Raw genomic sequence first — 26,897 nt, forward strand, 5'->3', positions numbered from 1 at the left:
TTTTGGAAACTGATTATTTATTTCAGAAAATGATGCATATTACCTTACACTTCTATCATTTCACAATGCAAAAATCACTTGAATATTGAAAAACTGAAATGTGACAAATTAACCAATATTGGAACGGGGCAATATTTCTGTTTAATTTGAAACATGATTTGATAAAATCCATTTTCAAACTCCATACAAATCCTTTTCATTGTGTTTTACAACACGAATTCTGGAAGAATATAATTAATGCGTTGCCAGTGTTGTTACATATTCACCTCACTTTTCAATTATACGGTAGGATTAATTGGAACTCACCATCCTTAAACTTATGCATGATTAAAGTGAGGTGCACTAACTTAAATCCAAAGCACACAATAAAACCATGGTAAAGTACAACCTTGTGAAATAAATTGCCATATTTCATTGCACATTAGCAACATTTAAGAGGCAACTGGATGGGTACATGAATAGGGAGGAAATAGAGGGACATGGACCAAGTAAGGGCAGAAAGTTATTTTTTAGTTCAATCAGGGCATCATGATCAGCACGAACTTCAAGAGCCAAAGGGTCTCTTCCTGTACTATATGTTTCTTTGTTGTTTGTGATGTGGCAAACCAGGCAAGAGAAGATTAGAATTGGTTCTGACCAAAAGAAGGTTATGATTCATGTTAACAAAGGGGGAAAGAAATGGTTCATGTCTGGTATGTTTCTCTTTTAAATCAGTGGTTTCCTTTTCTTGATGTATTTCAACAGATACACAGCCATGATGAACTGCAATACCTAGGGAGAGATCAACAGATTAAACAACAGTGAAGCAAACATCACAAGCGACAAATGATTATTAGTGACTTTATCGGATAATATTCCTTTGTCAACCACTGTAACACAAATATTCATGCATCTGAAACAATGGTAGCACATGGAATGCTAACAGAGGAGTATTGTAGAAACACATTAATTTTGTCAGCTAATATCAGCAAGTCACTTCTAGGCTCCTAACAACTTGAGGTTCTCTGTTGCCCATCAGTAGTGCATTGAGCGGGTTGATGCTTGCCTGGAGTCCTTTGTGGTAAACACAGTAAGAAGTCTCACAACACCAGGTTAAAGTCCAACAGGTTTATTTGGTAATAAACGCCACTAGCTTTCAGGGTTTGCCCCTTTGTCAGGTGAGTGGGAGTGACGAAGGGGCAAACTCTGAAAGTTTGCGGCGTTTACTACCAAATAAACCTGTTGGACTTTAACCTGGTGTTGTGAGACTTCTTACCGTGTTTACCCCAGTCCAACGCCAGCATCTCCATGTCCTTTGTGGTACACAGCAACACTCCAGTAAGATGGTGACTTTCCTCACTATTGACAGGGGTGGAATATTTCATATTCTGCAATTCTCATGAAGAGAACTGGTGGACAGAAAATCAGAGGGGGAGAAGCATTGAAGATCAGAATTTACCCCATGCATACTGGCTAACCTTCTTGCTTAACAGGCGTAAGAGGCTAAGAGACAAATTCATGACAAAACAAGTGCAGTGGAAGAATATTTAATTCTGCAGCACATGCCTATGCCTGAATGTAACTAAACCTGTTTTCATAGAGCACTCAAAATATATTAACAAGTAATCAGACACAGACAGGTGTTAGATTTTTGCTCCCATCATGCGTTCTAGCCTATTTTAAAATCAAATTCAATATTAAGGCCAGAATGTTCCAGCCTCGCCCACACCTGGGATTTTCCGACGCCGTCGAAAGTCAATGGACTTTCTCCAAATTTTCCACTCCCGAAACTTGACCCAACTCTCATTTAATGTAATTTTCCAAGACAAAAATGCATTTCTGTTCAAGATGTGGATGGGGAGGAATTGTTGCGGTCGTTGTATGTTGGGTCACACATTAAACACATTCAAGAAAATTCTTTGCAGTTAGTATTTCTGACAAAATTCTTCCTTTTTAATAAGAAGAACTTATTATAGCCACAGAAACAAATGGGTGGATGTTACGGATCCCAACCAGTGGTAAGTTTGCAGACGGGGTCTGTAAAATGCCAGGGGCACCATGCCCAATGCCTATTCATGCATCTAACCCCACTGCTATTTTATCAATACGGGGAGAGGTGTCAGGTGCCCCCCACCCCACTCCCCCCTCCCCCCAGCACCCCTCCCCCCCCACCGCCTATGGGTCAATTGAGGCCCCTAAGTCACCAATAATTGACCACATCAGGGTCTTATCCCACTGCTGCTTGGATTTAACTAGCAGCAGGAGAGGCTCACACCAAACATCCGGCCTGGCATTTCTACTGTACTGGCTGGTGATAGGCAACACGGTTTCCCTCTTTAATGGTCCTCAGAGCTCATGGAGTAGCCCCGGACACCCATCCCCCACCCCCAGGTCTCCTCACGCCTCGTCTGTCTACCCCAGCCCCCACCTTTCCTTGCTCCCGTCAGCAATATCTTTTAGCCTGGCCATGGCCATACTACTGCCCACCCCCACCACTTAACTTTTGCTCCATCTCCTGCATCTCAGCACTGGGGATTGGATGTAGTCCAGCAGTGACAACACCTCCTGCTGGCTCTGCTGGGACCAGAGAACTATTGGCCATTTAATTAGGGGCTCAGGCGGGGATGGAAACCCTTCCTGAAACTAATTAGCGCCCCTCCAAGTATTCAGTGCGTGTACAGGTGAGCCACAGGTGAATATCCTTGACATTTTCTGCTGGAGAGTTGAGGACCCTGATGCCCCCTTAGATCCAACACAAAGAAAAAATATTTTCTTAAGGCTTATGTGATGAATGATATTTCTGTGCACCACCATCAGTCATAAAAAATTCAAACTATGGTCAGGCTTGTAGGAATGTGGGTTTATATTGCCCATTTACTTTATTGTTTCTAGGGTCAGCAAGCAATGAGTTCAATCAGCTTTCTGTTTTGCTGGACAGGGATATTTTGTGAAACAGACCTGGTTGGAGAAAGGTCATTCATCCATGTGTTAAGGTTCTGGGACATGTTGGTTTGGTCAGTATTTGTTGTAATAAAGTGACTGAAGAGCTCAAGCAGAGCATATAACCATGGTAACTGAATCACAGGAAAAGCTGAAATGAAAATAAATATGTCTTCTTGGCGACATATCAAGGCCTTGTGTGCATCTTAATGTATTGGAATTTAGTGTTAGAATGTGGGGAATGTAGAGACGTAGAGTGGAATTTTCTCATCCTGCCCGCCACGGGAATTGTTGCGGGCAGGACAGGAAAGGTCCCATTGACTTCAGGTGGGGCTTTCCAGTCTTGGGACGAGCGTGGCCGTAAATTCCCACCCGTAGAGTTGGAATTGGTATAAATACTCTGAGTAAACCACTGTGCAGTCAGCTGGAATTATAAATTGTGATAGATGTGATGTTATATTGAATGGTGAACTCACTAATAAGGAATCATATAATCACACAGAAATGTGTCGTCTGAATTGACCATGTACTCATGCTGAATTCCGCAACAGGCTAGTTGAATACAATGATCTGATTCTGCATCGCTACCAAACGTGTCTTAAGCAGCAAAAGAAAATGGACTAGGAAAGCAGTCTAATCAGGCTCACATCAGCAGTGAATGCTGACTACAACAATTATTCCTCTTACGTTTATCCTTCTGGTCAGCTCCTCATGAATAAGTGAGCAAAGAGACGCCTCTCAATAAATAACGAAAGAAATAGATCTTTTGCAACCGCTACACTATATTCTCAGAAATTACAAGTAAGCCAATTCTCTCCCTCTCCTTTCTCTACACACTAGAAGTGAACAGACCCTTTTTGTCTTTAACAATGAATCCACTGAAACCAAATTAAATAGAGCACAATTCTCTATAACTTCCAATTAACTGCCTAGCACGCATTCACTCCTTCATTGCAACTTCTTCCACAACTACCTCAAGACTCACTTAGCAATAGAGTCCTTCACAGCTGAGCCTGGCTTCATGCCACCTTCATAAAGAAGGGGAAGTGATGGCCTAGTGGTATTATCATTAGACTATTAATCCAGAAACTTGGCTAATGTTTCTGGGGACCCGGCGCTGGAGTTTTGGCGGCTAGGGGATTTTCACAGTAACTTCATTGCAGTGTTAATGTAAGCCTATTCACAAGACTAATAAATAAACTTTAAAACTTAAACACGGGTGCGCTGCCGGCAGGATTGGAGAATCTGGCCAGTGTGAATGGCTGGAAAATTCTGGCCAATACCTGTATTGATATCAGAAATAAGGAAAGTGATTTTGGAAACTGAGTGCCAAGAGAGGGTTTGGTAGCATTTAGCTCATGTCAGAAGTGTTTCTTTCATTGAGCAACAAGTTCACGTTTGATTGAACTTTTAGTAATTTAAGCCAAGATCCTGATATTTGAAGGCAAAATGACTTAATTTACCTGCACTAGAAGAAGCACAGCAGCAGCTCCAAGAAGTGCAAAAATGTTACCACTAAGCCATTGTTTTATTTCTTCACTGCAACCCTGTAAGATAAGATATGCAATTGGTTATGCAATACACTGGATGGACCATATGTATTTAAAAGAATCAATCCAAGCGTAAAAGGATATATTTTTTAAAAAGCCTTGACAATCACCACATAATATTACCACCTAAAATGAAATATTTCACACTTGTTATCTGGATTAACTTGCTTCCTGTTTCACACATGGTTGCTTTCCCAGTTTTGGCTGTGATTGCAGGGATAAAGGCAGGAACTTTCCTGTAACTTCCTCCTTAATAATGGACCAATTGGAGGGCCATCCACAAGATGTTAAGATTCCCCGCTCCTCGTGGTCTCTCAATCCTGTTTACTCAATCCATAGATAGACCCTAGAATCATCTGCCATTTCCAATCCAAGACCACTCACCCCTCTTGTTTTAGGTGCAGCCCCAGCAATATAATCACTCCCAGTGATGCTACTGATACTGGAGAAATGTCAGCCTCTTACTGGCCGCCAGCTCCCTGAAGTACAGCCTCCAGCAGGGCAGTTGTTCCCCATGTGGGCGGGCTACCCTCCATCTCCTCACTCTGGATGTTTTAGTTAGGAGGGCGGGACAATGGCGCCCTGTAAAATCAGGCCCTCGGTGTTACTATGCAACAATTATTTATGCATTCTCAGATTTGACTTTTCTCATTTGCCATGTCTTCATTATCTAGTTGTTTACCTGTCCAATCCATATGCCTATTTGAAATTATCCCTAGACACTAGAATTAGTGGATCTAAAACTAAGGGTCATAGTCTGAGGGCATTTAGGACTGATATGAGGAGAAATCTTGTTGCTCAGAGGGTTGTGACCTTTGGAACGCTCTACTCCAAAGCCTGCGGTCCTTTAAATATATTCAAAGGTCAGATAGATTTTTAAACTCTCAGGGAATGATCTTACCAAAAATATTCCAAGTGCTGAACATGTGTGGAGAGAATGGCAACTATTTTTTTTCAGTGAGCTTCCAGACATGATTTTATGGCGCTTAGTGCAAAGAAAAAGAGACAAAGTGTGATTCATGCCAGTAAGGGGAGTGGATGGAGTCTATTCTTGCCCGAAAGCCGGCTGCTCACGCTAAAGGGTGGTATCACGCATGAGCATGATGCAACAGAACACAGAGCGTTCTGTGCAACAGAACACAGAGCGATTGGTCAGTTCCCCCCAGTCCAAAGGATATCACCTGATACCCCACCCCTCCCCCCACCTCCACTCCTGACTGATTCCCCCCTAACCAATGATCCCATCATGACTTTGATCACATTTATTTCCTGGGTTGGAGTTATGTTTGCAGGGTGGGCTCCCAGCAGAATTCCCACAAACAAGAGGGAACACAGCACTGCCCAGGAGAAAGAAGTAGCTGTCATCCCAACGAGACATAATAAAGGGATTCACTTAAATGAGGAAGAAGAGCCCAGGGAGTTAAAGTGTGGGCCTAGTACTGATCTATATATAATATGAGAAGTTATACTCAACTCATATTCAAAATATGCAAATTTACAATTGTTTCGCCTCAGTTGATATTTATAGAGAAATTGAAAGTATTTTAATACCTTACCTTTGGGTATATGTCGGCACCCTCCACGACAGTACAGGGGAAAGTAGAATCAACAACTATGTAACTGCTACATGAGCAAGGCAGTGTCTTATTCAACAACATTAGGTCATTCTGTTCCCAGTCAGTAGAATTGTAATATCCACAACATTGAAACTAGGATACAAAACAAATAACATTTGAAAAGAGTTAGTAATCAATAGGTATTTATTTTGTTTGTAGATTTGTAGTGCTGTTCACTCTGTTCTCTAAGAACAAAATAGAGTTATTTTACCAGGAATGTCAACATGTCCATTTTGGGGTGACCTCACTATCTAGCAGCACTGGGGTGGATTTGCAGGGTCTAGTAATACTTTGGGTTGCCAGGGTTCAGGGGTATTAGAGGGGTTTACAAGAAGCACTGGCATGGAAAGTTCTGGAAGATAGGGTAGGCTTATGTAGGTCCTAGGATTCAAAGGTCTTCTCAAGTTTAGGGAGCAGTGTGGATAGAGTTGTAGAGGTTTACAACATGGAAACAGGCCCTTTGGTCCAACTTGTCCACACCACTCTTTCTTTTAAACCATTAAGCTAGTCCAAATTGCCCATATCCCTCTATACCCATCTTACCCATGTAACTGTCGAAATGCTTTTTAAAAGACAAAATTGTACCCATCTCTACTACTACCTCTGGCAGCTCATTTCAGACACTCACCAAACACCCTGTGTGTGAAAAAATTGGCCCTTGGGGCCGTTTTGTATTCCTCCCCTCTCATCTTAAACCTATGCCCTCTAGTTTTAGATTTCCTACCTTTGGGAAAAGCTGTTGACTATCTAACTGATCTATGCCCCTCATTATTTTATAGACCTCTACAAGATCACCCCTAAGCCTCCTAGGCTCCAGGGAAAAATGTCCCAGATATATCCAGCCTCTCCTTATAACTCAAACCATCGAACCCCAGTAGCATCCTAGTAAATCTTTCTAGTTCAACCTCTTTCTAGTTCAATTATATCCTTTCTAAAGTAGGGTGGGTTCACTGAGGATGCAATAGGATGGGGTCACTGAGGATGTAATAGGGTGGGGTCACTGAGGATGTAATAGAGTGGGGTATCTCAGAATGTAATGGGGGGGTCACTGAGGATGTATTAGGTGTTTGGGAGTAATGAGGTCTTGGAGTGGAGAATGGGGGAAGTCTGAGATCAGCGATACTGTGATCCAACAGGACTTGGTTGGGCTTTGAAACAAAAGAGGGTTGCTGAGATATGGCAGGGTTGGAGATAAATGGAGTCTAAATCCTTGTGGCAGAAAGGGCCCAAATTTATTGTCAGTCCCCTTCAAACTTTTTCCTTTGTCCCCGTGAATGGGCAAGTAATCTGCTCTCCTGAAACAGGATTGTTTAAATATATAAGGTAGGGTTCTACACTGATTAGATTAGAAACATTTCTCTCCAAGTGAAACCACGAGATTTAAGTTTAAGGGCCACCAGAATATAAGCCCAATGTAAGCAAATCTTCAGGTAGGAAGGCAAGAATCATGAAGATCCCTGACTATCTATCTGTAGGAAAAGAGAGCATCAGACAATCCTGAGTAATAATCCTGAGTTCAGCCATATACAGTCTGAGCATCAGTGGAGAGAGAGAAGAGCCATCGTTTCAAGTCTGGATGACCCTTCGCCACAGATGCTGTCTGTCAGACCTGCTGAGATTTTCCAGCATTTTCTGTTTTTGTTTCAGATTTCAGCAACTGCAGTGTTTTACTTTTATCTGAGCCTGGAGGAACCTGGGGCAGAGCGGGTAGTAGCCAAGTTTGACAAGGATTAGCAAGTGAGGCTGGACACTGCATCAGAATAAAAAGGGCAATTTCTCTGCTTGAAAACTGCATATCAAAACACTGGCTTGGAAGTTAGGTGCTCAGTACAGAGTTACTATACATGATGTGAGTAACATTGGAAGGATATGCTATAAGTGTAGACGTATCCTGTATTGTATGCAGTAGTGTGAGCATGAGCTGCTACTTCAGTGCACATCTAGGTGGTCAAGACTTGCTTGCAGACTGCTGCTTAATGAAGGTTTTGTTCCACATCATATGGTTTTTACAAGTAATCGAGAATGGTACAACAGCAATGGCAGAGGAAGTGATCCTGGTTAAAACATTTCAATGATTGTGTGCTTGACTTTTGTAAACTTACTTCTTTCTGTATGACATCCAAAAGATTCCATTTTAATTCTTTTGAAAAGCTGTCATTGCCATAATGTTTAATGGCCTCGATGGTTTTCTCATTCATGGTAGTTACGATCTGTGAAAATTAAATATACATATATAGGGGTTGAACTTTCTTTCAAAGGCCAGCAGCACAACGGAGCTAATAGGTGATCCTTTTCTAGCTGCACAAAGAAGACTTTGAAACCGAGACATTTGTGACTAACAATTAAATCAATAATGTATGGTGAGTCAAGTAGTGGTGTTGGTATTCTGACCATTCATATTAATTTGCTGAGCATCAGTCGCTTCTTGATACAAAACACTGACTCAGAAGCAAGTCTTTCAGAAGCATTACAAACTGGCAATTAACCTCCTACGTGCATGAAATAGTGACACTGGTAAAATAAAGAAAGAGCTAAAGAACTAATGATTAATTCAATGAAGTTAACTAACTAGGCTCTCGTGACATCACTAAGTGTTTTTGCCAAATGGGGGAGAAAGCCGTGCGCCCACACGGAACAGCACTTGTGCCACAATGACTCATGAACACCTCTGATATGTCACATATACATGAGCAGCTTTTCCAATCATGCAATTAAGTGTGGAGAAAATGAATGAGGAAATGCTATGTAGCCAAACCAACTCTTTCTGATAATGTCACCATCAGCGTAAAGTTTGGCTGATCTTTACATTCACTGTATTTCTGAGGTATATTGCAACCTCAGGTTTGATTTGATATTACATTAATCTTCTAACTTTGTTCTTATTTTTGCTTTCCCAGTTGAGGCTCCTTGCTGTCATCCAGGCCTTAGGTGCGTCACCAGAATCACAGACAGAATTTTGCCCCCCTCCCCCACCCCCCCACCACGCCCCCACCCCCCCCCACCCCACCTCCCCACCCCACCCACACCCCATCCTCCCCACCCCACACCCCACCCCCCCACCTCACCCCCCACCCCCCCAACCCCCACCGCCCGCCATGGAAATTGGAGCAGGCGAGGGAGGCAGGGCACAGGAAGGTCCGTTGACCTCAGGTAGGATTTTACAGGGTTTTGGGACAAGCGAGGCCATAAAATCCAACCCACAATGTTAAAACAGTTAAACAATGTTGAATGATTCTTGGGATACTTATTCATAGACTCCCAAACATGGTAGTGCATGTTAAGAAGGCATATGGGACATTTGTTTTTATCAGTCATGACATACAGATTAGGAGCAAGGGCTGATGTTGAAATGGTACAGAATGTTAGTTGGGTCACAGCTGGAGTACTGTGTGTGGTTCTGGTCACCTCACTGTAGGAAGGATGTGATTGCACTGGAAGGGGCAGAGAGAAGATTCACCAGGATGTTGCTTGGGATGGAGTATTTGAACTAGAAGGAGAGACTAGATAGGCTTGGATTGTTTTCTCTAGATCAGAGAAGGCTGAGGGGTTGGAGGGACATAATTGAGGTGTATAACATTATGAAAGGACAGGGTGAATAGGAAGCAGGTATTCCCTTTGGTTGAGGAGTCAATCACAAGTGAGCATAGTTTATGGTGAGGGCAGAAGATTCCAAGGGGATTTGAGAAAATAGTATTTCACTCAGAGAGTGGTGGGAATCTGGAATGCACTGCATAGGAAGGTAGTAGAGGCGAGAAACCTTACAACCTTTGAAAAATATTTAGATGAGCACTTGAAACATCATTACATTCAAGTTTATAGGACAATTGTTGGAAAATGGGATTAGTGCAACTTTACTGATGGATATCGTCGGTGCAGTCTCGATGGGCCGAAGGGTCTTTTTGCGCTTTATGATTGTGACTCTGTGTTTGTGAGTGCTGTATGTCAGGAATTGGGCAACATCAGAGCAAAAAACATTTTTAAAAACCATTTGACAGAAGATGGAATTGAATGAGAAATAGTACATGCCTTATGTCAGACAGTAGGAAAATACAAAGAACAAAGAAAATTAACAGGCAGGAACAGGCCCTTTGGCCCTCCAAGTCTACACCGACAATGCTGCCCAACTGAACTAAATCCCACATACTCTTCCAGGGATTGTATTCCTCTATTTCCATCCTATTCATGAATTTGTCCAGACACCCCTTAAAACCCACCATTATATCTGCTTTCACTACCTCCCCCAGCAGCGAGTTCCAGGCACCACCACCCTCTGTGTAAAAAACTTGCCTCGTACATTTCCTTTAAACCTTGCCCCTCACACCTTAAACCTATGCCCTCTAGTAATCGACTTTCCCACCCTGGGAAAAATCTTCTGGCTATCCACTCTGTCCATGCTCCTCATAGTTTTGGACAGAGAATACATTTTCTTAAAGCAAAACAGAACTGTATTTAAAAGAATCAATATATAGGGCTTGCATATATTGGGGGGAATTTTCCATCCTGCCTGTCACAGGAATCGTAGCGGAGGCAGGGGAGGAGGAGGTGGTGGACCATGCAAAGGTTTGTTGACTTAGGGCAGGATTTTCCTGGTTGGGGCAAGTGTGGCCAGAAAATCCCACCCATTGTGTATGATAATGTAAATATTAAATGCAAATAGTTGGCATTACAATGCTGGAGAAATGTAGCAAAGACTGAATATTATTTTCCCACATTTAATATTCTGCCACATGAGGTCAATTTGTACATTGCTGGAATACATTTTTAACAATGCGGATAGACAACTTCAAGGATTTTACAAGAGATTTATTAATGAAATCAGGCAAAGATCATGACAGCACAGAATATCATCATTCATTATGATCACCTTCTTATTCATAAAATAGAATATAATTTGAAAGATCCAGGGAGTGATTCTCCCAAAAAAATTCTAAGTGTCGAATTTGCGTGAAAATTGGAGTAAATCCTGATGTTTTTTTCAGCGGGATTTTCAAAGTGAGTCTCCCACAAGCTGTACACTGCAGAGTGCACTAGTGTGGATCAGTCCAAATATTAGCGGGCCTTCTGGAGAGGCTGGCAGTATGGTGCTGAATGGTCCACTGTTTATGCATCGATCTGACAGCACCGAGGTCAGCGTATATGCAGTGACCCTACACTGCCAGCCTTCCGATTGCTGGCAGCTCGATCGCCAGCCATGCAACCCTCCCCAAGGTCCGATTGCTGACCGCCCACCCCCCCCGCCCGATGTATCCGGGCCAGCCTCGACCTTCCCCACCCTGCTCCCTGCCCGCCTCAATGTCGGCCCCTCCCCCACAGCCCTTACCCTCCCCCCCTTCGCAGCCCCAAGACCCCAGCAGGCTGACACACTCTCCCCTCGATGGCCAGCCCTAATCACTGGTCTCCCTCCCCCTGCTTGCAATCTCTCTGCTGAATGTCAGTGGGACCCCATCCCACCACTACCAATCTCTGCCTCAGAGGCCACGCCCCCTCAGGCTCTGCTGCCATGGCACTGTCTGGTGTCTGATGGGCAGTACCAAGGTGCCTCCTGGCTATTGGCACTTTTGCTCCTTGGGTAGTACCCAGGGTGAGATTGCCAAGCTGTCAATTTCTGGGGGTACCCTTTCCAGCACCCAACTCTCTTTTGGCTCTACCTTCACTCCAGTGATGTCAGGCTGCTAGATCCCTGTAAATGGGGTGCTATATTAAACCCCACTGGAATGAACCACTCCTGGGGAGGGGGGTGGGGGGGTGGTGAAGAACACCAGCTGGCCTGGAGACTTCAGTCCTGGTCTGCTAATGATATTGAAATTACCAATTTCTGCCAATCCAGTGCCCGGAGAACCGTGGAGGTCAAGGCACCCAGTGGGGAGTCTGCAAAACGGCCTCTGCTCAAGGCACCCGGCCCGCTGCACTACAAAAGCACCCCCTCCACCCAACCCCAATTTATAATACAACAAACTGGAACTCAAGGTCAAAAATCTTCACTTTGGCTTAATCCATTAATTAACTTACAATAATTCTATAAACTAATTGTCACGTCTTTACATAGTAACGGCAAAATGTACCTTGTTATATTGTGAAAGTACAGCCAATCCAACAGCAAGTTGAACAATGAAAATGAGGACCAGGGATATGAAGTACTGAAAACAAAAAAATAAAAATATATCAGTGCAAATACTGCGAACAGTATTTCCAAAAGGTTTCTGGTTGAACGATTTAATTCCATTGTTGGAGACAGGAGGTACATTTTATTTTGTGTGATAGTGTGGAAAACCAGCAGCTCTCTTTAAACCACTTCCAATTTTTATTCCATTGAAATCATTAAGAGGGTAAATAAAAATCAGAAGAGACGTGTAACTGGTGGCCAATTTGCTATTACATATTATACTTTTGCACAATGTCAAAATTACCCTGAGAGAAAGTGCCGCCTCCTCTCCAACCTCCAAAATGTGTGGCATGGTGGCATAGTGGCACTGCTGCCTCACAGCTCCAGGGACTTGGGTTCAATTCCCGGCTTGGGTCACTGTCAGTGTGGAGTTTGCACATGGGTTTCCTCTACGTGCTCCGGTTTCCTCCCACAGTCCGAAAGACATGCTGGTTAGGTGCATTGGTCATGCTAAATTCTCCCTCAGTGTACTCGAACAGGCGCCGAAGTGTGGTGGCTAGAAGATTTTCACAGTAACTTCATTGCAGTGTTAATGTTAATTGCAGAGGAAATCCATGTGCAAACTCCACACTGACAGTGACCCAAGCTGGGAATTGAACCCAAGTCCCTGGAGCTGTGAGGCAGCAGTGCCACTGTGTCACCATGCCACCCATTTTTGAGGTTGGAGAGGAGGCGGCACTTTCTCTCAGGGTAATTTTGACTTTGTGCAAAAGTATAAAATGTAATAGCAAATTGGCCACCAGTGCCACTTGTGACACTAATAAATAAGCCTAAACTTAAAACTCCCACAAACCTATTAACCCTCCCCATGACTTGTCTGACTCCAGGTCAAGTGGTCTCTGAACTGTCCAGTCTTCATTGGCTCAAGTTAATGAGCTGCTCTCATTTTGGGCCAGCCACAGGCTGTTAATGGAGCCTGGGCCTGGACCTCAGCAGCTGCTGGCTGGTTGGGTTTCAGACTTTCCTTTTGGGCAACACAGTGGCAAGCTTTGCTGCCTCACAGTGCCAGGGATCCGGGTTCAACTCTGGCGTTGGGTCACTGTCTGTGCAGAGTTTGCATGTTCTTCCCATATCTGCATGGCTTCCTTCGAGTGCTCCAGTTTCCTCCCACAGTCCAAAGATGTGGGGGTTAGATTGCCCCTAAATTGCTAAATTGCCCCTAAGTGACAGGGGGACTAGCAGGGTAAATGCATGGGTTTACGGAGATACTGAGAAATACCTGGGAGCCCAGATAGATCCTTGGGCAGGCATTGAAGAAGGGGCATGGGAGGAGAGACTGAAGACCTGGATTTCCAGCTTACAGGCAGCAGCTCTCCGGCCAAGGCAACGCGTGGAGCTGCTAACAGTCTATGTCATCCCGAGACTCTATTTCCACTTGATCCTATCTGAAGCGTCTCAGAATACGCTTATCAAACTGGACCAGCTCGTCCGCAATGCCGTCAAGCAATTCCTGCATCTTCCACCCCACACAACCGATGGCATCGTCGATTCAAATGTTCGTAATGGAGGACTGGGAATTCCCAAGCTCGAAATCCAAATCCCAACTGCTGTAATTCGAAAATGGGAATCATTGTCTGCCTCCAATGATTGAGTCATTCACGCTTCCTTCCAGTTCTGTGAGCAGAATATTGACGAAAACATCGAAGAACTGAGATCTCTCAATGCATTGAGGATCAGAGTGAGATTGTTCTCAGTGCATTGTAATTTAATTCAGGTAGACACAATGAAAATAAGACTTGGAGATGTCATTCTTGTGGGATAAAAGTGATTTAATACTTTTGCAGTAATCATTTAAAAGACCAAAACAGAAGACTTTACATCTGCTATTGCCAAATATAATATGAACACAATATTTATAATCAAGGTGCTATGTTAAAAAAGAGGCTGTACAGGACATAATATTTTTCATTGATGCTAAGAAGTTTCAAAGTGTACTAAACTTACCAGAATTAACAAGCATTTTACTTCTTTTATACTTGCTATACATCCCACCAAACACACAATGGTAACAGTGATGCCAATCGCAATCAAACCGTAGGCGCTGACACTTAAGACATTTTGATGGTCTGGAGGTACTGAGCAGATGAGAAAGCAATAAGTAACTAAACTCAGAAAATGTACTTTCACATTTGTAAAATATGTCAATTTTGCTATGAAAACAATGGTCTTAATTCAATTGTTAAAATAAAGTACCAACAGTCATCTTAAATTTTCATTCATGAGATCCAGAGATCAAGAAAATAATCTTTTTCGGGACGGCACAGTAGCACAGTGATTAGCACTGCTGCCTCACAGTGCCAGGGACCCAGGTTTGATTCCCGGCTTGGGTCACTGTCTGAGCGGGGTCTTCACATTCTCCCCGTCTCTGGGTGCTCTGATTTCCTCCCACAATCCGGAAGACGTGCTGGTCAGGTGAATTGGCCAAGCTAAATTCTTCCTCAATGCACCCGAACAGGCACTGGAACATGCGACGAGGGGATTTTTAACTTAAGTGCATTGTTAAAGTAAGCCTACTTGTGACACTAATAAATAAACTCTAAAAGATATTCCACACTTTCCACTGGTCTTCTTATTCAAACATAACAATAAACTAACTTATAATTGATGTATGGGTAAATATATTACACTTAATCATAGTGAATGTATTTTGAAGAATACAAAATAATTAAATGTCAAAAATGAAGCTATTTAAAGTTTGAGCTCTTTCTTTTAAAGTTCTATTATAATTTTCTCCAGCAGCCTATTGTGTATATTAACAAAATGTACTCACAAAGCGTGCCAATAAAGCTGTTCCCATCCCATAAGATCCAACTGCCACATGCTAAAATGATTGCTCCAATAATCTGAAAGAAGAACGCGTTAAAATAAAAACTGCCAAAAAAGCGTAATGATTTATTATTTGACCCTAAACAGCAGTGTAGCTGCACTTCGAGTAAAATAGTCTTTATCTATACAATATACTTTTCACTTGAGTGAATACAGAGGACAAAATTTTCCAGCAATTCACACTGGTGGGATTTTCTGGTCTCCCTGCGGTGAATACAGATTTGGTTGAGTGCCAAATTCTCAGTCCTCACTGCAGTGGCAGTGGGGCATAAACAGCCTGGGAGCGCCCAGATACTTGAAGCTGCCCAATATCTTTCTTCTTGTTTACTCTTTCTTTTCCATTAGTTTCCTCTCTTCTCTTACCAGATTAGGTGGATTGGCCATGCTAAATTGCCCCTTTGCGTCCCAAGATGTGTAGGTTAGATGGATTAGCCATTGGAAATGTGTGGGGTTATGGGGATAGGGTGGGGGAGAGGACCTGGCTAAGATAGCCTATCAGAGAAGCGGAATTGTCTCAATGGGCCGAATAGCCTCTTCCACATTGCAGGGATTCTATGAAGAGAAAAAAATAGCTGTGGTCACAGATAATCGCTTTTCGACTAATTGGGAAACAGCCAGTTTCATCCAAAGGAGGAACCATATTAACAAAGGTAGCCTGGCATTAATTTTTTATACAATTTGGCAACCAGTGCACAAAGAAACATCATTAAATTTAGAACTTATTAATGAATTAGAAATGATCATTAAATATGAAATGAAGAATCACTTCAGGAAAGAAAACCTAGTATTTTAATTGGAATGACAATTACCAACATGAATATTGTAAATCTAGTGCTGAACTTCAGAGAGCACCTTTTTATCATGAGGAACTATAAAACATTTGGTACAAGATTAGAGGCTGAAATTTCAGAGAAATGGGATAGGATTCTTCAGCCATATTTGCCTCAAAGCCGAAAAATCCTGTCCAAGGTCAATGGACCTTTGCATGCACCCCCCTCTCCCCCGCTACAATTCCCATGGCAGACAGGACAGGAGAATTCCGGCCTTGATTTCTTTTCAGAGACATTTAAGGGTCCAGAACTCCAGGTGGAACCCTTCACATTTTGAAACCCTGAGATAATATCCATGAATGTCAAAATTACTTTCTGCATAAATAAAAGCATAAAACAAATGCAGAAGGAGTTTTACACAGTGGAGAAATTTAATTAATTAAGGGAGCTAACAAGGGCTACTGAAAATCGCAGAAGTTAAACAGATTGTGATGGACTACAAAAGAAGCATTTTTACTATGCTGAACGGCTGAGTCCGTTAGTTAAGTGCCTTTACAGCACTGCTTGTGGGCCAGAAGAAGCAAGAGCTACCTCTGCTTTCTTCATGTAATCAGATCCTCCCCATGATCACACACCTTTGTTTGGCTCAGGGAATTTCCAAACTCCCTCAAACTCTGATAGCTCTGCCAACCTTTTGCCATTAACTTTTTCATATTCGTAAATACCCAATCTCTCTAACGACAACATGAACTCTTTCTGATCTCTATTATGTCCCCCACCACACCCCACCCCCACCACCACTTTGATCCCTGGTTACAGCTATCCAGCATAGGCCTGGCCTTCCAATTAGCCAACTTCTCAATCCCCCTGATAAATCTGAAACAAAAACAGAAAATGCTGGAAAAGCTCTGCAGGTCTGACAGTATCTGTGGAGAGAGAATAGAGCCAACATTTCCAGTCTGGAAGACTCTTCATCCAGGATTCCTGTTTGTTACAACTACCCTTCCTCCCTGCTTCCCTACAGATATCAAAATTAAGGTATCTTTGAACAATTTTCACATTCACTGGCAATCTATAATACCTTAAGGAACATGTCCATACACTTCCTTTGATGCTGCGAATGTACTTAAACAATATACTTACAAGGAAGATTCCATTAAATATGTTCAGGAAGTATTTGAGGATTTGTATCTTCGCATCACCTTTCATTTTCCTCTCTCTCAGCACTCATAGGTTTTCAAAATGTCCCTGTAGGTAAGTAAACATAGGAACATAGTGATATAGGAATATAGGTACAGGATAAGTTTGTTCAACCCTTGAAGCCTGATCTGTCATTCAATTAGATCATGCCAAACTTCTACAACAATTGTGTTTTTGTTCCTTATTCCCCCAACACCTTAAGTAATACAAGTCATTTGATTTTGGGTAGAGCTTGATTAAAGGAAAGCAAATGATTTAACTAGGTAAGTCACAGGCCCTGATATTTTTGATGGTGTTACTGTGCCACCAAATGTGAGAGAGCCGTCTTTCTGCCCACTGTAAAGTCCCAGTCCTTACCATGTTCCAAATTGCAGGGTTAGGTAACTAGCATGCAGAGAGAAATGTAGGCTGCCCTCAATCCAACCTGCAGTACTTCACATGCTGGTGGTGGGAAATTTCAAAGGCAAGGCTAAGATTCAAAGGAGCCATGGTTGGGTTTCATTAAAAAATGGAGCTGGGAGTGGCAGAGATCTGGTGCAGCCTCAATGGCTAAAAGACCAGATGTCAGTACTAAGCGGAACCTATGCAAGTAGGATAGCAGTCAAATTGAATAATTGAATGGTAATCTTGAATGAGTGAAATTTAAATATCCTTCCTTTGGAGATATTTGTTTTTTGGGAAAATGCTACCTATAATTGCTTTAGAAGCAGCTCAGAGGAGATTCACTTCTGATATTAAGGGCTTATCGTATGAAGAAGGGTTGAACCGGTTGGGCCGATAGCCATTGGAGTTTAGGAGAGTGAGGTGTGATCTCATGAAACAGGGCAGAATTTTCTCATTTTTTGACAGAATGGCATAGTGGTGTGGGAGCTGTCAGATCCAAGGGTAATCTCCTCTGTCATATTCTTAGGGACTTGTATGAATAAAAGTTCAGGGTTGGGTTCCGTGACGTCACACTGGTGAGGCAGCATTAGTTTTGAAAAGATCAATTTTTTAAAGGACGTCCTGCTACTAAAATATAAAAATAGAACCCCACCCTGCTGCCAGATCACCCCCTCCATGGAAACACACACACAGCCACCTCCCCCCAACTTGCCCCCTCACTCTACCCCAATAAAAACACTCCCTGCCCTGGCACTGCTACTTGGCACAACTCCCCACCTCCGGGGATGTATTCACCTGCTCATCTGGTTATCATCACTGTGAGGTGAATGGGCAATCTTGGGGAGGGGAGAGCTATCAGGCATAAAGGCCTGATAATTAGATTTAAATTAATTCAAATGGGGATCTCAGTGTTTACTGTCTGGATTCTAGTTATGTTACTGACAGGGTGGAGGGTAGGGGGTGGTGCACAGGCAATCGGAATGGAAAATCCTGCTGGTGTAATCTGTGTTTTGGAACTCCAGCAGGGTTTCCTGTCCCACCTCCGATCCTGCCCTCTGAAAACTGGATCAAGAAATTCCGCCCCCCACCACAAACCCCACCACCCCCCCCCCCCCACCCCGGCCCCCCACCACCCAGAGGATCCTAAGGAGACTTGATGGGGTTGATACTAGGAGGATGTTTCCACTTGTTAGAGAGATTAGAACAATAGGACATAGTTTAAGAATAAGATGAGATTTTTATCTTTCTCAGAAGGAGTGCGTAATACTCTTCCCCAGACTGCAGTCGAGGCTGGGTCATTGAATCTATTCAAGGCAGAGTTAAACATATTTTTGATAGGAAGTGAAAGCGATTATTTTACATTTATTTTTTCTAGACAGAATACAGACACTGGCAGGGCTAACAGTAGGTAGAGAATGATAACTTTCTCCCATGCGAATGCGGTAAGAGAATTAAAACAAGTAACTATTTTAAGACATGTAAGTTGATATTTTGAACGCATTTCCAAGTATTTTACTGTGATTAAACATTCTAGTCAATGCAAGGTACGGAAAGGTATAATAGGAAAGTTCAGTAGGTAAGAGCCAAAGGTATGGGAATGCTTAATTAGCAGGTTCATATCTTCAAGATAATTATGAGGGTACATATTTTGCAATTTTATGAATTGTTGGTTTGCGGCCCGGGCACAGACTTATCATGGCCCTGGGCACAGGAACACATATCTACTATCTACTCAACTTGGCGGTGAGCCAAGTGGGAACGTGAGCTTTGACCTTTACCGTAGTGTTTACCATATCCAGGCAACAGGGAAGGAGCTTTAGCCAGGATGGGTGTAATGCCCAGTTGATAATGGACAAGTGAGAAACCACTATGCTGGAAAGTATGAAGCAATTGGCTGATGCATCCGACAAAGATTTATATTGATGTATGGACATTAAATGAAATTACTTTTAAACTAATGTAAGGTAGAGAATCAGATGAAGAAAATGTATAACCGTCCTTTTTATTACTGATAACATGGGAGCTTATTCAAATGGTCCAGGTATTCTGTACCTGAGACCATCGATATAATTTCTTCCATTGATCACTGTTTTTTTAATAAAGTTTTACCTTTACACAGTGACATTGGCTTCCTGAGTATGTTTGTCACCTCGTTAGAAAACCCAGCCAACAACAAGTAAGTCAAAGGTTATGGGTAGCAGAGAACAGAGTGGAGTTGAGATCACAATCAGATCAGTCATGGTCTTGTAGAAAGAGCCGAATTACCTACTCTTTCTCCCAAGTCCTACATTCTTCCAGTCCTATAAATGTTCCACAAAACATGGCAACAAGAAGTAGAGACTACCAAGCAAAAAGAGTGTGCAGATAACAAATTCTAAGTCAATGTATTAAACCTAGTGGGCTTAGAATTTCCTCAGAGCTGCCTCTGCACAGCTAATGTAACTTTGCTGGAAGTTGGCAAAACATTTGATTAGGGAGGCACAGTGGGAGCAACTCAGAGGTTAAGAGAAGAGGATCAATAAAACATTTTACTGAACTGATAGGTTGAGTCATGGTTAAAGAAGGAGGAAATAAAAAAAAATTTGATGTACTGTCATGGGGTTTTCACCTTTTAAAAACATCATATTACAGTTCTGGCAATCTTTTCAGTTTTTGTTATGTTAATCTATTTGATTCTTGATGTTTTCCTATTTATTACTTTTGGCCTAAAGGATCACTTGAATCAGCATCAATGTCCACATAAATTTAGATATTAGCATAGTGGGAGGATTTGAATTGAAGTTCCAAATGGCCCCAGTAAGAGAGTGGATAATTGCTTCTGGTACTATCCATGTCCAAATTATTTCCAGAATCCTCAAATCTACACTCTGTATTACAACTTGGAAATCAAACCACTTTTTCACATGTTTTCTGTTTCGGATTTCAGCAAGCTTATGGGATAAGTTGCCTACTCCTGCTTCTGGCAAGACTTTTAAGCTCCCCTAGTGGGTTCTGTAGCTGGGGTTGGGGGAGGGAGGAGAGGGGACTGAAATTGCATGGATGGGATTCCTTCTGTGTTCCTGCCCTCCCTGATTGCAATTTTATATTCACGCAGGCAGGACCTTGGATTAAAAGGCTGCCCTTGCTCCAAATAAGGCTCTTAAGTAGCTACTTGATGGTGTTTCGTTGCCCAGCCTCAATTTTTAGGATGGTGGGTGGATGACAGTTGACGTGGGGGAAGGGGGGGTTTCTTCCTGAGTGGGGGTGGAAGTCCCGTTTATGGCAATAAATATTTGTTGGGGTGTAAGGTGGCATTAGGGCTGCTGAAATTGGCAGGGGCGTGTTGCCCACCAATTCTTTGGGTGGCAGGGCCTTGCTCCCAGTTTAGATAGATGCAAAAAACAGCTGTGGCACATGGAGATCCACTGCTCTTTTATGTCAGAAAAAGAAAGTATTGGTTTTCAAAACTCCATACAATTGAAGCATATTGTTTCCAAAACCTTGAACAAGTTATAAATAAATTTTTTTTGAAACATGGCATAATTCAAGCTACCAAAACTGAAGCTTGATATAGGCACCTATAATTACAGCAAAATAACTAACTGTTGATACTCACTCAGAATATCAATAGCTTTAGTTAAGCTTTTCTCAGGTTCAGTCAGTTTTTCTCCCAAAGTAATACTGTTAAAATAAAACAAAACTCACTTACCTAGAATTTTTCAGTTAACAATAATCTGTTGTTAACATAATTCGATATGCTTCTAGTTTGAAGATTGTACTAACAGTCCATTATTAAAGCTCTATTTTATCATTTTTGTTTCTTGATCAAAAATATCAGTTCCTTTCAGTCAGCTTACGGAAACACAATATTCCCTACTTTAAAGATTAAGACTCCAAAGTACAGTCTTGTCCTTTAAATATAAATCCAAATAAATTAGTTGGTTAGTGATTAACTTTTATTACATCTTTAACCAAATGGGCGGCACAGTGGCACATTGGTTAGCACTGCTGCCTCACAGCACCAGAGACTCAGGTTTAATTCCAGCTTTCACTGTCTGTGTGGAGTTTGCACACTCTCCCCGTGTCTGCGTGGGTTTCCTCCAGATGCTCTGGTTTCCTTCCACAGTCCAAAGATGTGTGGGTTAGGTTGATTGGTCATGCTAAATTGATCCTAGTGTCAGAGGGATTAGCAGGAGTTGTGGGAACAGGACCTGGGGTGGGATTGTGGTTGGTACAGACTCGATGGGCTGAATGGCCTGCTTCTGTACTGTAGGAATTCTATGATTCTATATTCATGATAAAACAAAGTCCAGGGCAAGCTGGCATAACAATTTGTTTGCAAAGTAGCAGTGACAAAGCTAAATTATGTAGACAGACCCATAAGGTATGGGTTGGGGTGTTTTCTGACTTAAATTAACCTCCTCAAATTGATAAGTTTCTACTGGTGACTCAATTAGCATATTATATCAAGGTGCAGTTTCAACTGCTCGCCTGCATTCTTAGGAAATACCAAATGGGCAGAATTTTCCCACGAATCATAGCAGGCAGGAGTGGACCACGCAAAAGTCCATTGACCTCGGGACAGGATTTTCCAGTCTTCGGGCGAGTGCAGCCACAATATCCTGCCCAATGAGTGTGGAATTTTTGAGGTTTTTTCCTAACCTTTCAGTTGCATTAACAAAAAGATTATAAGGCAGCATGGTGGCACAATGGTTAGCACTGCTGCCTCACTGTGCCAGGGACTTTGAGTTTGATTTCTGGCTTGGATCACTGCCTGTGTGGAGTCTGCTTGTTCTCCCTGTGTCTGCATGGGTTTCCTCTCACAGTCTGAATGACGTACTGGTTAGGTGCATTGGCCATGCTAAATTCTCCGTCAATGTACTTGTACAGGTGCCGGAGTGTGGCACGTAGGGGATTTTCACAGTGACTCCATTGCAATGTTAATATAAGCTTACTTCTAACACTAATAAATAAACTTTAAACTTTTAAACAATTGTGAAACTAAGCAATGATTATAAATAACATCCTTACAGATTATTTACTAGTGTTATTAAATCACAACTTTGTATTTTCTTTGGTTTAGGGATCAACTTGCAAAGTGATTTATAAAATTGTACATGAATTTTAGCATGAACTTAACAATGTAACATGTACAAACAGCATCATAATTGAAAGATTTTATAAGCAAATAAACCAATAAACTCCATATGGTCTGCAACATCCACTCGTATTTTCTGAAGGGACGAGAGAATTTGCAAAAAATATTTCTGTGTTGGTTATTACTTTTGTAAATAATTCATTCTCAATAGTCCTTTATTTGTTTTAACAATTCTATCTGCCGCAGCTTGAACTTTTCTCAGGAGATATCAAGGTTCTATTGATACTTTTGTAGAATTTGGAAACTGCTTAAGATCTTCAGATCAGGCAGGGCAGCTAGGGTCATTTAACATACACAATAACGTGTAGGTTAGAATGTAACACATTGAAAGCGTTCAGATTACAACTAAATCAGGTGATTTGAACCAGAGTCCTCTTGTGCATTATTTGAACTGCAATGTTTTATATTGTCAGAGTAACATACATGGGACATGGGCGTTGCTGGCTGGTCAGCATTTACTGCCCATCCCTAGTTGTCCTTGAGAAGGTGGTGGTGAGCTGCCTTCTTGAATCGCTGCAGTCTATGACTGTAGATTGACCCACAGCGCTGTTAGGGAGGGAATTCCAGGATTTTGGCTCAGTGACTGCGAAGGAACAGTGATACATTTCCAAGTCAGGATGTATCTGCTGACCATGTCTTTCTGGATGGAAGTGGTCGTGGGTTTGGAAGGTGCTGTCTAAAGATCTTTGGTGAATTGCTGCAGTACATCTTGTAGACAGCACACACAGCTGCTATTGAGTGTCAATGGTGGAGGGAGTAGATGTGGTGCCAATCAAGCGGACTGCTTTCTTCTGGATGGTGTCAAGCTTCTTGAGTGTTTTGTAGCTGCACCCATCTAGGCAGGTGGGGAGTATTCCATCACACTTGTGCCTTGTAGATAGTGAATAGGCGTTGGGGAATCAGGAGGTGAGAAAATTGCTGCAGTATTGCTAGCCTCTGGCCTGTTCTTGTAGCCACTGGGTTTATTGGTGAGTCCAGTTGAGTTTCTGGTCAATGGTAACCCCAAGGATGTTGACAATGGGGGATTCAGTGATGGTAACACCATTAAAATATTAATATTTAAATATGTCAAACATTGGTCATTATTTGCATCAGGTATGATTAACTACAGGTAAATCCTGTTTTTAGGTAGTACTGTTTTATGAGAAATCCCAGCTTCTGGGAATGAATGAAAGTGATTGGGTTGTAAACTGACAGTTACATATGCTGCAGCACTGGCTGCTCCCCTCAAACACGTGAAATCACTTGAAAGCACACTCACCTGTTCAATAATCAACATTTTTGTTACCATGGCCTCCAATGTTATTATTATCTTTGTGTATTTTACAATAATTCTAAGGATGAACTACGTAATGCCGATTTTAAGGAAAATTCTTTTGACGGAATGAACTCAGCCCTGATCTGTTTCATAAAAATGGGATTTACCTATACTGACTTGAGTGTATGACTTTTTGGAATGTTGATTCCAAGTTTCCCTGAGAAAGGGGATGGTGGGACTCCTTGAATTGAAATCTTGTATCTTTTTGATACAACAAAATGGTTTGTTAGGACAGTCCACAGATGTGCAGGTTAGGTTGATTGGGCATGCTAAAATTGTCCCTTAGTGTCCTAAGATGCTTAGGTTAGAGGGATTAGTGGGTAAAATATATAGGGATATGGGGGTAGGGCCTGGATATGATTGTCACTGGTGCAGACTCAATGGGCTGAAGGACCTCTTCCTGCACTGTAGGGTTCTATGATTCTATATTAGAGGGCAATTAAAAGTAAACTTTTAAGAGTTACGGTGTGAAATTGGAGCCATGTATAAGCAATATTTCCTGCTCTAATGGACAATAGTACAACTCTTGGACCTTTAAAAATGTATTTATTCAGTCATGAGATGTGTTTGGCTGGCCAATATTTGTTGCCCACCCCTATTTGCCCCTGAGAAGGTGATGGTGAGCCATCATCTTGAACACACACAGTGAAGAAATGGCGATATAAATCAGAATGGTTTGTGGCTTGGAGGGGAACTTGCAAATTGTGTTGTCCCATAATCTCAGTTTCATCATTACTTTTACTTAAGAAAGTCTTCTGTTTTATAGCCAGATTCTAAAAATAAATTTAAATTCTCAGATTGTTAGGACGGGATCACCATATATATTCCACAGTTTAAAATAACTAATACAATAATAGAACCAGGATCATTGGATTTTTTTAGTACTTAAGGATGGCTAAATTAATCAGATGAAGCAGTTTTGTTTTCAACTTCTGACCTTAGCAGCGTACCGGTGTATTTCTGAACAACAGAACTACGATCACATTCTGTTCTTGGTCTTGAATGGAATCCTTGCTCCCCATAAGAACATAAGAGCTTGGAGCAGGAGAGGGTCATTTGTACCCACGAGCCTGTTCTGCCATTCAATAAGATCATGGATGATCTTTTCGTAGACTCAGTTCCACTTACTCGCCCACTCACCTTAAGCCTTAATTCCTATATTGTTCCAAAATTTATCTATCCTTGCCTTAAGAACATTCAATGAGGTAGCTTCCACTGCTTCACTGGGCAGGAATTCCACAGATTCATAAACACTTGGGTGAACAAATTTCTCTTCAATTTAGTCCTAAATCTGCTCACCCTTATTTTGAGGCTATGCCCCTTAGTTCTAGTTTCACCTGCCAATGGAGATAACCTCCTTGCTTCTATTTTATCTATGCCCATCATAATCTCATATGTTTCTATAAGATCTCCCTTCATTTTTCTAAATTCCAATGAGTATAGTCCCAGCGTCTGCTCATAAGCCAACCCTCTTAACTCCAGAATCAATCTCGTGAATCTCCTCTGCACCCCTGTGTTAGTAAATCCTTTTCCAAGTAAGGAGACCAAAACTATACACAGTGCTCCAACACCTTATACAGCTGCAACATAATCTCTTTGTTTTTAAACTCCATCCCTCTAGTAATGAAAGACACAATTCAATTTGCCTTCTTAATTACCTGCTGTAGCTGCAAACCAACTTTTCCTGATTCATGCACAAGGATACCCAGGTCCCTCTGCACAGCAGCATGCTGCAATTTTTTTTACCATGACTTGCATATCTGAGAACTGGATGAGGGCAATGTCCCCGTTGCACTGTTCCTATAATCATTGCTGAGGCTCACGTTGTGAAGAATGGCTATTTGAGAGATGTATTAGAGTGCGGTGAGGACTTAATGAATAACTCTTCAACATGAACCAATGCTGACAGGGCAAGAGGGAAGAAAAAAATTAACATCATTGGAAGCAACAAATCATAATTTTTTTTGTATTTGCCCATGGTCTGTATCTCCAATTTGCTCAAGGATCTTCTGCCTCCTCCTGCAAGTCCTCTTGTTTCTCAATGATTTTTTATTTTGCTGAGGTCCTTCAAAATGCTTATATGTGTGAAAGAGTGAGCTGGATAAAAAAGATATTGGAACTTTGTATCGAACAGACATTTTTATTTAAACAGTTTAACATGAGTTAATTATATAGCTCCTTATCTTTGACACATTAATTTGATTTATGATTGTCATGTTTACTAGTTAATAGTGAAAAGTATTGTTTTTCTGCACGCTATACAGACAAGGTATATTGGTCATAGAGTACATAGGAGAGAAGGAGAGGATGCAAAATGTAGTATTACAGAGAGACGTGCTGGTTGGGTGCATTGGCCACACTAAATTTTCTGTCAGTGTACCTGAACAAATGCCCGATTGTGGCGACCAGGGGATTTTCAGAGTAACTTCATTGCTGTGTAATTCAACTAAATTAAAAAAAACCCAGCATGTCTTTCAGACTGCAGGAAGAAACCAGAATACCCAGAGGAAACCCATGCTGACATAGGGAGAACATGCAGACTCCATACAGACAGTGACCCAAACTGGGAATTGAAACCCAGGTCCCTGACGCTGTGAGACAGCAATGCTAACCACTGTGCCATCATGCCACCCCTAGAGAAACAGAACGAACTGGCCTGGATTCTCTGACCTCGCCCGCTGCATTCTCTGGTCCCTGCTGCTGGGCGCCGAACTCTCCGTCCTCACCAGTGGTGGGGCGTGAATGAGAAAATTCCAGTTTTTAAAATCTTTCTGATCCAAAAAAGGGACCTGATAAGGAGGAAATTTGGATGAATGCTTTTCCAAAGTGAAGTGGGAACAAAGGGCAGAGATTCTCCCAGTACACTGGGGCTGAAGGGCCATTGGTGCAAAGTGGAGAAGCGGGACAATGAACGTGATGCGGCAGCTGCTGCCGCGCGCACTGGGAAAGCGGGAGGCGCGCGCGTTGCAGGCAGGAGTCGCGCACGGCGGGGGCGGGTGAAGGAAGCGCGCACG

At 42.1% G+C, this 26,897-nt stretch overlaps 1 protein-coding gene across 2 annotated transcripts; it reads right to left on the reverse strand.

The window, feature by feature from the left end:
* On the reverse strand, positions 1-26,761 carry LOC145344544 (CD82 antigen-like). Of its 2 annotated transcripts, XM_080191737.1 has the most exons (10): positions 26,554-26,761; positions 21,024-21,088; positions 16,988-17,092; positions 15,019-15,091; positions 14,193-14,323; positions 12,148-12,222; positions 8,188-8,295; positions 6,026-6,178; positions 4,383-4,466; positions 1-771 (listed from the first exon to the last, which is right to left on the reverse strand). In XM_080191737.1, the coding sequence occupies exons 3-10, from the start codon at positions 17,051-17,053 to the stop codon at positions 706-708; spliced, it is 756 nt and encodes a 251-aa protein (XP_080047863.1). In that variant the 5' UTR covers positions 17,054-17,092; positions 21,024-21,088; positions 26,554-26,761; the 3' UTR covers positions 1-705. The 2 variants fall into 2 exon arrangements, with proteins under 2 accessions (XP_080047863.1, XP_080047862.1); XM_080191736.1 differs by lacking the exons at positions 21,024-21,088; positions 26,554-26,761 and adding an exon at positions 21,117-21,281.
* Positions 26,762-26,897: the final 136 nt, after the last annotated feature.

Source organism: Carcharhinus amblyrhynchos, chromosome 6 (assembly GCF_965287045.1).
Source record: "Carcharhinus amblyrhynchos chromosome 6, sCarAmb.v2.hapA, whole genome shotgun sequence".
NCBI classification, from domain to species: Eukaryota; Metazoa; Chordata; class Chondrichthyes; order Carcharhiniformes; family Carcharhinidae; genus Carcharhinus; species Carcharhinus amblyrhynchos.

What these genes read in the sequence shown, in the direction of transcription:
- LOC145344544 (XM_080191737.1), bottom strand. Translation starts at nt 17,053, where the DNA reads ATGAAAGGTGATGCGAAGATACAAATCCTCAAATACTTCCTGAACATA. An exon ending in TAAAATGCTTGTTAATTCTG is followed by an intron (nt 12,223 to 14,192) that starts GTAAGTTTAGTA and finishes TTTTGTTTTCAG; the next exon opens with TACTTCATATCCCTGGTCCT. An exon ending in TGGATGTCATACAGAAAGAA is followed by an intron (nt 6,179 to 8,187) that starts GTAAGTTTACAA and finishes TTTGTATCCTAG; the next exon opens with TTTCAATGTTGTGGATATTA.